Source organism: Oncorhynchus clarkii, chromosome 12, assembly GCF_045791955.1.
Source record: "Oncorhynchus clarkii lewisi isolate Uvic-CL-2024 chromosome 12, UVic_Ocla_1.0, whole genome shotgun sequence".
Classification (NCBI taxonomy): domain Eukaryota; kingdom Metazoa; phylum Chordata; class Actinopteri; order Salmoniformes; family Salmonidae; genus Oncorhynchus; species Oncorhynchus clarkii.
Genome location: NC_092158.1, coordinates 63,684,277 through 63,696,372, shown reverse-complemented (window position 1 = coordinate 63,696,372; position 12,096 = coordinate 63,684,277). Strand labels below are relative to the sequence as shown.

Here is a 12,096-nt window from a genome sequence, read left to right as displayed (position 1 = left end):
AACAGTAGGCGCACTCGATTTAGCCACAGATCTGCCGGTTCGCCTGATAGGGCGAGTTTGTGTTTTCAGACAAATTGAATGGTTCCAAATGGAGACACTTTACCTACCTGGGCTGCGTTTCAAACTCAAAGTAGACAGTTACCTCGGGCCTAAACCCTCAGCCCTTGGGGGAATCCCCGTGGCCATATTTGTCGTCGGTCCAAATGATTAGCCAAGCAAGGGAAGTTTGCAACGTAAGCCCCTCAGCCCTCGTTTTTAACGCAGGGCTTCTGAATCAACTGCAGATCGACCATTTGGTGACCACTGAATTACACCTTCATGTCATCTGCCTGTTCATATAGTCTGACTCCTGGTGGTTATGAAGAGAACTGCAGTAAAAATAAATGTGCACCTTCTGCCCACTCAAACGTATACAGGCCATATGGTATAGGAAGGAATTTGATGTTGTCAGTCCATGTATTTCACACAAAGTATCATTATATTCACACACTGTAAACGATCCACTGTGTCACTAATAATAAGTCCATCATCTCAAATAATAACAATTGGGCCAATAAATCAATAAAAAATAATCTCATTAAGTCATGCAGTGAAATTCATATTGTAAATTACTTTCTGCCAAGTCAGCGCTATGAGCAAGTACTACACCCTTTGTACAAACGCGGAACTGCATGACGGTGTGGCAACATGCTATGCCTATTAGCCTATTATTAATGGCTATTGGTATCCATTCGCTAAGACTGTTCATGCATCTAATGAGAGAAACTAGACACGCGTGAGATGAATAATATCTGTCTGATTTGACCAATCAATAGGCTAGATCAAGAGAAACATACTTTTAGTTAAACACTTGTAAATGACCGTATTACATTTTGTGTTGCCTGGGATGAAATAAGAAAGACGTGGAAATGGACCAAAGAGGGACGTACAAAAACTATTAAAAGGAAGTAAATTAATCGGTTTGTTATTCTATACTATTCTATTCTACAAGAACATTCAACAACAAGTGCATCTTCTTTTCTTTACACTATTAGATGTCGGAAAGGGTATTTTCATGTGTTTCCCCCTCAGCCCTTCAAAAGTTGGTGTGTTTGAATACAGAAGTAGGTGAGCGAACAGGAGGCGACGGAAAGCATATTTTAAGGAGAGGCAGACCGGGGAAAAGGATGGGGTGGAGGAGAGAAAAAAAGGGGGGGGGGCGGAACGGAACCCGGATGCTGATGCTGCCGTATCGTATGAGGAGGAGAAGAAGAGGGGAGAGAGAAAAAAAAAACGTGTTTTTTTGCGGCCAGAAGGGAGGCTATCCCGTGATGGATTGTGGATGCAAAGAACTTCGACAGACAAGCAGATATTTTTCGAATCGCTTTTGAAGCTGCATCTTTCTGCACAAGGACGCCGGTGAAGGATGATTCTTGGAACCAGCGGCGACAGGAGCGCGAGCGGGGATGGTGTGATATGTCCATAGACGGCGAGGGAGGGAGGGGAGAGTGCACGGGAAAGAAAGAGGGAGGGAGGAGAGTACTACGCCAGCTAAATATGCTTTTTTTTTTTTTTTTGTAGAACCACGATGTATTACAACCATCCAATCGAGCGTTTCACATAAATAGAGAAAACGATTATTTCTCGAAAGAAAAATAACATTTTGGTCTGAACAGAAACGCAAAGTGAAATTGTTGACAGACGTTGACTGGGGGAATACAGATTGAGAGAAGTCTAGGTTAGTCCGAACGGGTGCGGATAGCAGGGTGGCTGTTTTGACGCTCTGTTACCCTCTATTTCCTGATACCAGGCCCTGGGATAATCCGAAGAGTGCACCGGATATTGGGAAAACCACCCCTCTGAGGCTATAACGGAAAATTACTATTCATATAGCCTGAAGGACGGAGCAGAGATAGTCTACATACCAAAATGAGACAAAAAGAGGTGGAGGAAGACACAAATATGTTACGATGATAAGATTCTTTACAAATGTCGTTATTACGTTATTATAAGGATCACTTATGACAGCATCGGGTGTAGGCTATGAGGTGCAGAATTGTGTGCAATCTAGCCGTTAAATTGAGCCTATCTGATGAAATAGTTTTTGATAGGCTATTCCAGCTGCTTACATCTATTTGTCTATACCAATATGAACAATAGGACACATTTATTACGTATATTGTTAATAATAATTGTAATTCATAATAACTTCCGTTATTTTGGACTTCTCAAATATGCACCTGTCAAAATCTCCGTACGAGTTTCCCTCTTCCACTTTCTAACGTCCCCTTGTTTCATTCCTGTTTAGTCAATTCACGGTCGTTGATAATAAACTTGAGTTTACCGAATTTATATGACGGAAAATGTATGCAATAGCCGCATAGAAAAGGGCAAGTGCACGGGAGTAGCCCTGCCGAGACTATAGGCCACGATATTGTCATCACGACTACAACCGCTCTCTCCATTCCTCCCTGTGACAACATCGCTAGGCGTCTGTAATGTTATTTCCGCGGAGCCGTTCTGCCGCCAGGACCGACAGCTATACATTCCTCCTGAAAAAAACTGTGAGTTGATCTCCTTATCATCATATCATTTCGCTTTCAACGCACGGACATCATGACAAGCAAGGAGCTGTCCGTAGGCCAGTCGGCCCAATACGTCGGGCCTTACCGGTTGGAGAAAACCCTTGGGAAGGGGCAGACGGGTAAGCGTACTTCCACCGCTCCCTTTAAACTCATCACCAAGCGCAAAAACTGTTATTATCAATGCATGGTAGATTAAAATAGTCACGTCTGTAACTATTGATGTATATTAGGCCGAGAAATACAATTGGTTGTCTAAAGAGTCCGCTCTATGTGCGCCTGGACATGATGTCCTCAGTATTAATATGTGTGTGTATGTCACAGTAGTGCAAGCAACTCACACGAACGGGCCGATATGCCCCGATAGTCTTTCCATTTGCAAATATCCGGGATCAGTAATGTCAAGCATGCGGTCACAGCTTTTACGTGTGTATGATGTTGCATGTAATGTTTTTTTTTGTGAGAGTAGCGGTGTGCGTGTTGTCTGCTTGTTTGTGTATGGTGTCTGTGTGCGTCTCATTGACAGTAACAGTACAGGGGTTGGACACAGTCTGGCCGATCTCGGTATCTTTCATCTCCTGGTGCTCTGAAGTCTAACTAACTAACTAACTAACTAACTAACTAACTAACTAACCGGTCACAGATTAAGCCTAGTCCAGGGCTAAAGGGAATCGTCATTCTCCATTGAAACAGCGTTTTAAATCCAGGATTAGGTTTCATTTGTGTCTGGTAACTACCTTCATATTGGAGCGAAGTGACGGAGGCGGAGGCCAGAGTAAAGTAGGCCCCTCGACAGCGGAGACTTGGACTAGCAGATTGAACTGATCTAATAAGGGCAGATGTACCACACTCAGATTAAGCCTGTTCTCTATTCCTGGACTAAAACAACACTCTCTCCCCACTGGAGCTTTTTTAATCTAGGAGTAGACTTAATCCTGGTCTGGGAATCTGTCCCTCTGTAGACTCGTTCAGACCTGTGTAGACTGACCAGCTGGCATGAATGGACATTGATAGAGAAGACTGAAATTGCTTGGTTTATTGTGGAGGTTTTGGCGAGTATCGGATGTCAGTGCCGAGAACAGGCTGGTGTAGCCTTAGTTTGATTGAACTGGTTGAACCATAGACAGGCCGGCGTAGACTGCAGTCGCTGAATTAGGCCATTGGGTTCTGCCTAGTCAAGTCGATATGGTATGGGCGAGGCCATGCTCCACCCGTGTCCCCTGTATGGGTTCTGGCTCACTTGTTGTGAATGAGAATGGAGCCGTGTTGAAAGTAAAGGAGAAGCAAAACGAACGAGACAAACTCAAAGCTTTTCTCTCTCTCCCCATCTCCTCTCCTCCTACGCCCTCTCTCTCTCTCTCTCTCTCTCTCGCTCTCTCTCCCTCTCTCTCTCCCCCCCATCTCCTCTCCTCCTACGCCCTCTCTCTCTCCCTCTCTCCTTCTCTCACTCTCTCCCTCTCTCCCTCCCCCCCTCTCTCCCTCCCCCCATTTCCTCTCCTCCTCCGCCCTCTCTCTCTCTCTCTCTCTCTCTCTCTCTCTCAGGTTTGGTGAAGCTGGGAGTCCACTGTATCACGGGACAGAAGGTGGCCATAAAGATTGTGAACCGAGAGAAGCTGTCTGAGTCTGTCCTCATGAAGGTATGAGCCCAGAGAAGCTGCCTGTGTCCCAAATGGCACCCTTATTCCCCGTCAGCGTGCACTTCACGGCGAATAAGGTGCCAATTGGGACTCAGAGGCTCTCAGAGTCTGTCCTTCTGAAGGTCCAGTAGCCTACAGAGAGAGCCATGAGCCTGCTATTAGGCATTTGTAGGAGCACATTATATAGACCAGCCAGCGTGCTGTCGTTAATAATGAATGTAGTTTGACATACAATATGTCATCAGCTTCTTCTTCCTCTTTGGTTCTTCTTTTGTATTCTACTTCTGGGGTAGAGGAGGTGTGTGTATAGGCTATGCACTGTGTGTTCACAAGCTCTTTCTGTCACATGCGCTCACTGGCGCTCGCTCTCTATCGATCTCTTGCTATCTCTCGCTTCCGGACTTGCTCCTGCTGTCTTTATCTCCTCTCAATCTCGCTCGCTCTCTCTCCTCTGTTTGTACCTCCTCTCTCTCTCTCTCTCTCTCTCTCTCTCTCCTGTTTGTACCTCCTCTCTCTCTCTCTCTCTCCTCTGTTCGTACCTCCTCTCGCTCTCTCTCTCTCTCTCTCTCTCTCTCTCTCCTCTCTGTTCGTACCTCTCCTCTCTCTCGTACCTCCTCTCTCTCTACTTCCTCTCTCTCTCTCTCCCTCCTCTCTGTTCGTACCTCTTCTTTCTCGCTCTCTCTCTCTCCTCTGTTCGTACCTCCTCTCTCTCCCTCTCTCTCTCTCTCTCTCTCTCTCTCTCCTCGCTGTTCTCACCTCCTCTCTCTCTCTCTACCTCCTCTCTGTTCATACTTCCCCCCCTCTCTCTCTCTCTATTCCTCCTCTCTCTCTCTCTTTTTCTCTCTCTCTTCCTCCTCTCCGTTCGTACCACCCCCCTCTCTCTCTCTCTCCTCTCTGTTTGTACCTCCCCTGTCTCTCTAATTCCTCTCTGTTCGTAACCCCTCTCTCTCTCTCTCTCTCTCTCTCTGTTCGTAACTCCTCTCTCTCTCTACCTCCTCTCTCTCTCTCTACCTCCTCTCTGTTCGTACCTTCTCTCTCTCTCTCTCTCTCTCTCTCTCTCTCTCTCTCTCTCTCTCTACCTCCTCTCTGTTCGTACCTCCTCTCTCTCTACCTCCTCTCCGTTCGTACCCCCCTCTCTCTCTCTCTCTCTCCTCTGTTCATAACTCCTCTCTCTCTCTCTCTCTCTCTCTCTCTCACTCTCTCTCTCCTCTCTATTCATACCTCCTCTCTCTCTCTAGTTCCTAGCTGTTCGTACCCCCCCCCCTCTCTTTCTCTCTCTGTCCGTAACTCCTCTTTCTCTCTACCTCCTCTCTGTTCGTACCTCCTCTCTCTCTCTCTCTCTCTCTCTCCTCTCTATTCATACCTCCTCTCTCTCTCTAGTTCCTAGCTGTTCGTACCCCCCCCTCTCTTTCTCTCTCTGTCCGTAACTCCTCTCACTCTCTACCTCCTCTCTGTTCGTACCTCCTCTCCCTCTCTCTCCTCTCTGTTTGTAACTCTCTCCTCTCTCTCTCTCTCTCTCTCTCTCTCTCTCTCTCTCTCTCTCTCTCTCTCTCCTCTCTGTTTGTAACTACTCTCTCTCTCTCTCTCTCCTCTCTGTTTGAAAACTCCTCTCTCTCTCTCTTTCTCTCTCTCTCTCCTCTCTCTCCTCTCTGTTCGTAACTTCTCTCTCTCTCTCCTCTCTGTTCGTAACTTCTCTCTCTCTCTCCTCTCTGTTCGTAACTTCTCTCTCTCTCTCCTCTCTGTTTGTAACTCTTCTCTCTCTCTCTCTCTCTGTCTCCAGGTGGAGAGGGAGATAGCTATACTAAAACTAATAGAGCACCCTCATGTGCTGAAGCTGCATGATGTTTATGAGAATAACAAATACCTGTAAGTATATTATACTCTTTTCTCACCCACATTCTTTCTCCCTCTCTTTCTGCCCGTCTCTTCTACTATACCAAAACTCAATAATATACTAATATACTGTGCGTGAGTGTGTGCATGCATGTGTATGTGTGTGCGCGCACAAATGTGTATGTGTGAGTGATAATTGGTGCTGTACTGAACGTGTGACATGTACACATCAAAGTGTGTGAGAGTATGTATGACCATGTACAGTGGGGGAATTAGTTTGTTATTATTATATGCTGAAACATACAGTATTTGATTCCTCACTTTCCCTCCCTCCCTCCCTCCCTCCCTCCCTCCCTCCCTCCCTCCCTCCCTCCCTCCCTCCCTCCCTCCCTCCCTCCCTCCCTCCCTCCCTCCCAGGTATCTGGTGTTGGAACATGTCTCAGGAGGAGAGTTATTTGACTACCTGGTGAAGAAGGGCAGACTGACGCCTAAAGAGGCCAGGAAGTTTTTCAGACAGATCATCTCAGCGCTGGACTTCTGCCACAGTCACTCTATATGGTCAGACACTACAGTAATATATACACAGTCACTCTATATGGTCAGACACTACAGTAATATATACACAGTCACTCTATATGGTCAGACACTACAGTAATATATACACAGTCACTCTATATGGTCAGACACTACAGTAATATATACACAGTCACTCTATATGGTCAGACACTACAGTAATATATACACAGTCACTCTATATGGTCAGACACTACAGTAATATATACACAGTCACTCTATATGGTCAGACACTACAGTAATATATACACAGTCACTCTATATGGTCAGACACTACAGTAATATATACACAGTCACTCTATATGGTCAGACACTACAGTAATATATACACAGTCACTCTATATGGTCAGACACTACAGTAATATATACACAGTCACTCTATATGGTCAGACACTACAGTAATATATACACAGTCACTCTATATGGTCAGACACTACAGTAATATATACACAGTCACTCTATATGGTCAGACACTACAGTAATATATACACTGTCACTCTATATGGTCAGACAATACAGTAATATATACACAGTCACTCAATATGGTCAGACACTACAGTAATATATACACAGTCACTCTATATGGTCAGACACTACAGCAATATCCTGTATAGAGCAATATGTACACAGTCACTCTGTATGGTCAGCCACTACAGTAATATATACACAGTCACTCTATATGGTCAGACACTACAGTAATATATACACAGTCACTCTATATGGTCAGACACTACAGCAATATCCTGTATAGAGCAATATGTACACAGTCACTCTGTATGGTCAGCCACTACAGTAATATCCTGTATACAGCAATATGTACACAGTCAATCTATACGGTCAGACACTACAGCAATATCCTGTATACAGCAATATGTACACAGTCACTCTATATGGTCAGACACTACAGCAATATCCTGTATACAGCAATATGTACACAGTCACTCTATATGGTCAGACACTACAGCAATATATACACAGTCACTCTATATGGTCAGCCACTACAGCAATATCCTGTATACAGCAATATGTACACAGTCACTCTATATGGTCAGCCACTACAGCAATATCCTGTATACAGCAATATGTACACAGTCACTCTATATGGTCAGACACTACAGCAATATATACACAGTCACTCTATATGGTCAGCCACTACAGCAATATCCTGTATACAGCAATATGTACACAGTCACTCTATATGGTCAGCCACTACAGCAATATCCTGTATACAGCAATATGTACACAGTCACTCTATATGGTCAGACACTACAGCAATATATACACAGTCACTCTATATGGTCAGACACTACAGTAATATATACACAGTCACTCTATATGGTCAGACACTACAGTAATATATACACAGTCACTCTATATGGTCAGACACTACAGTAATATATACACAGTCACTCTATATGGTCAGACACTACAGTAATATATACACAGTCACTCTATATGGTCAGACACTACAGCAATATCCTGTATAGAGCAATATGTACACAGTCACTCTGTATGGTCAGCCACTACAGTAATATATACACAGTCACTCTATATGGTCAGACACTACAGCAATATCCTGTATAGAGCAATATGTACACAGTCACTCTGTATGGTCAGCCACTACAGTAATATCCTGTATACAGCAATATGTACACAGTCAATCTATATGGTCAGACACTACAGCAATATCCTGTATACAGCAATATGTACACAGTCACTCTATATGGTCAGACACTACAGCAATATCCTGTATACAGCAATATGTACACAGTCACTCTATATGGTCAGACACTACAGCAATATCCTGTATACAGCAATATGTACACAGTCACTCTATATGGTCAGACACTACAGCAATATATACACAGTCACTCTATATGGTCAGCCACTACAGCAATATCCTGTATACAGCAATATGTACACAGTCACTCTATATGGTCAGCCACTACAGCAATATCCTGTATACAGCAATATGTACACAGTCACTCTATATGGTCAGACACTACAGCAATATATACACAGTCACTCTATATGGTCAGCCACTACAGCAATATCCTGTATACAGCAATATGTACACATTCACTCTATATGGTCAGACTCTACAGCAATATATACACAGTCACTCTATATGGTCAGACACTACAGCAATATATACACAGTCACTCTATATGGTCAGACACTACAGCAATATCCTGTATACAGCAATATGTACACAGTCACTCTATATGGTCAGACACTACAGCAATATATACACAGTCACTCTATATGGTCAGCCACTACAGCAATATCCTGTATACAGCAATATGTACACAGTCACTCTATATGGTCAGCCACTACAGCAATATCCTGTATACAGCAATATGTACACAGTCACTCTATATGGTCAGACACTACAGCAATATATACACAGTCACTCTATATGGTCAGCCACTACAGCAATATCCTGTATACAGCAATATGTACACATTCACTCTATATGGTCAGACTCTACAGCAATATATACACAGTCACTCTATATGGTCAGACACTACAGCAATATATACACAGTCACTCTATATGGTCAGACACTACAGCAATATGTACACAGTCACTATATGGTCAGACACTACAGCAATATGTACACAGTCACTCTATATGGTCAGACTCTACAGCAATATATACACAGTCACTCTATATGGTCAGACACTACAGCAATATATACACAGTCACTCTATATGGTCAGACACTACAGCAATATGTACACAGTCACTATATGGTCAGACACTACAGCAATATGTACACAGTCACTCTATATGGTCAAACACTACAGCAATATATACACAATCACTCTATATGGTCAGACACTACAGCAATAAATACACAGTCACTCTATATGTTCAGAGACTACAGCAATATATACGCAGTCACTCTATATGGTCAGACACTACAGTAGTATATACACAGTCACTCTATATGGTCAGACACTACAGTAGTATATACACAGTCACTCTATATGGTCAGACACTACATCAATATACTGTATACAGCAATATGTACACAGTCACTTTATATGGTCAGACACTACAGCAATATCCTGTATACAGCAATATGTACACAGTCACTCTATATGGTCAGACACTACAGCAATATACTGTATACCGCAATATGTACACAGTCACTCTATATGGTCAGAGACTACAGAAATATATACACAGTCACTCTATATGGTCAGACACTACAGCAATATATACACAATCACTCTATATGGTCAGACACTACAGTATATACACAGTCACTCTATATGGTCAGACACTACAGTAGTATATACACAGTCACTCTATATGGTCAGACACTACAGCAATATCCTGTATACAGCAATATGTACACAGTCACTCTATATGGTCAGACACTACAGCAATATCCTGTATACAGCAATATGTACACAGTCACTCTATATGGTCAGACACTAAAGCAATATCCTGTATACAGCAATATATACACAGTCACTCTATATGGTCAAACACTACAGCAATATCCTGTATACAGCAATATGTACACAGTCACTCTATATGGTCAGACACTACAGCAATATATACACAGTCACTCTATATGGTCAGCCACTACAGCAATATCCTGTATACAGCAATATGTACACATTCACTCTATATGGTCAGACTCTACAGCAATATATACACAGTCACTCTATATGGTCAGACACTACAGCAATATATACACAGTCACTCTCTATGGTCAGACACTACAGCAATATATACACAGTCACTCTATATGGTCAGACACTACAGTAGTATATACACAGTCACTCTATATGGTCAGACACTACAGTAGTATATACACAGTCACTCTATATGGTCAGACACTACAGCAATATCCTGTATACAGCAATATGTACACAGTCACTCTATATGGTCTGACACTACAGCAATATCCTGTATACAGCAATATGTACACAGTCACTCTATATGGTCAGACACTGCAGCAATATCCTGTATACAGCAATATGTACACTGTCACTCTATATGGTCAGACACTACAGCAATATCCTGTATACATCAATATGTACCCAGTCCCTCTATATTGTCAGACACTACAGCAATATCCTGTATACAGCAATATGTACACAGTCACTCTATATGGTCAGACACTACAGCAATATCCTGTATACAGCAATATGTACACAGTCCCTCTATATGGCCAGACACTACAGCAATATCCTGTATACTGCAATATGTACACAGTCACTCTATATGGTCAGACACTACAGAAATATATACACAGTCACTCTATATGGTCAGACACTACTGCAATATGTACACAGTCACTCTATATGGTCAGACACTACAGCAATATACTGTTTACAGCAATATGTACACAGTCACTCTGTATGGTCAGACACTACAGCAATATACTGTATACAGCAATATATACACAGTCACTCTATATGGTCAGACACTACAGCAATATGTACACAGTCACTCTATATGGTCAGCCACTACAGCAATATACTGTATACAGCAATATGTACACAGTCACTCTATATGGTCAGACACTACAGTAATATACTGTATACAGCAACATGTACACAGTCACTCTATATGCTCAGACACTACAGCAATATGTACACAGTCACTCTATATGGTCAGACACTACAGCAATATACTGTATACAGCAACATGTACACAGTCACTCTATATGGTCAGACACTACAGTAATATATACACAGTCACTCTATATGGTCAGACACTACAGCAATATATACACAGTCACTCTATATGGTCAGACACTACAGCAATATGTACACAGTCACTCTATATGGTCAGACACTACAGCAATATACTGTATACAGCAACATGTACACAGTCACTCTATATGGTCAGACACTACAGTAATATACTGTATACAGCAATATATACACAGTCACTCTATATGGTCAGACAGTACAGCAATATCCTGTATACAGCAATATATACACAGTCACTCTATATGGTCAGACACTACAGCAATATACTGTATATAGCAATATATACACAGTCACTCTATATGGTCAGACACTACAGTAATAATACTGTATACAGCAATATATACACAGTCACTCTATATGGTCAGACACTACAGCAATATACTGTATACAGCAACATGTACACAGTCACTCTATATGGTCAGACACTACAGCAATATATACACAGTCACTCTATATGGTCAGACACTACAGCAATATACTGTATACATCAATATGTACACAGTCACTCTATATGGTCAGACACTACAGCAATATACTGTATACATCAATATGTACACAGTCACTCTATATCAGGGGTGTCAAAGTCAAATGGACGGAGGGCCAAATAAAAAAATCAGCTACAAGACGAGGGCCGGACTGTTCGAATGTTCATTGAAAAATTTTTAAATGACGCATATAGTCTAGTGAACCTAATTGAACCTACTGAAAACCTAACAAATATATTACAATATGATCAGATAAATAAAGCAATATT

General features: G+C 42.4%; 1 protein-coding gene across 5 annotated transcripts in view; it reads left to right on the top strand.

The window, feature by feature from the left end:
* The first annotated feature begins 1,471 nt into the window (after nt 1-1,471).
* Nucleotides 1,472-12,096, top strand: part of LOC139421008 (BR serine/threonine kinase 1b) — a 42,766-nt gene continuing 32,141 nt past the window's right edge. For 4 of the 5 annotated variants that reach the window (XM_071171474.1, XM_071171475.1, XM_071171473.1 and 1 more), the window contains exons 1-4: nt 2,499-2,683; nt 4,104-4,198; nt 5,979-6,064; nt 6,449-6,589. In XM_071171474.1, coding sequence (XP_071027575.1) covers nt 2,596-2,683; nt 4,104-4,198; nt 5,979-6,064; nt 6,449-6,589 — 410 coding nt within the window. In that variant the 5' untranslated portion in view covers nt 2,499-2,595. Of the gene's footprint in view, nt 2,684-4,103; nt 4,199-5,978; nt 6,065-6,448; nt 6,590-12,096 lie in introns of all 5 variants that reach the window. The other variant, XM_071171476.1, reaches the window with a different exon arrangement.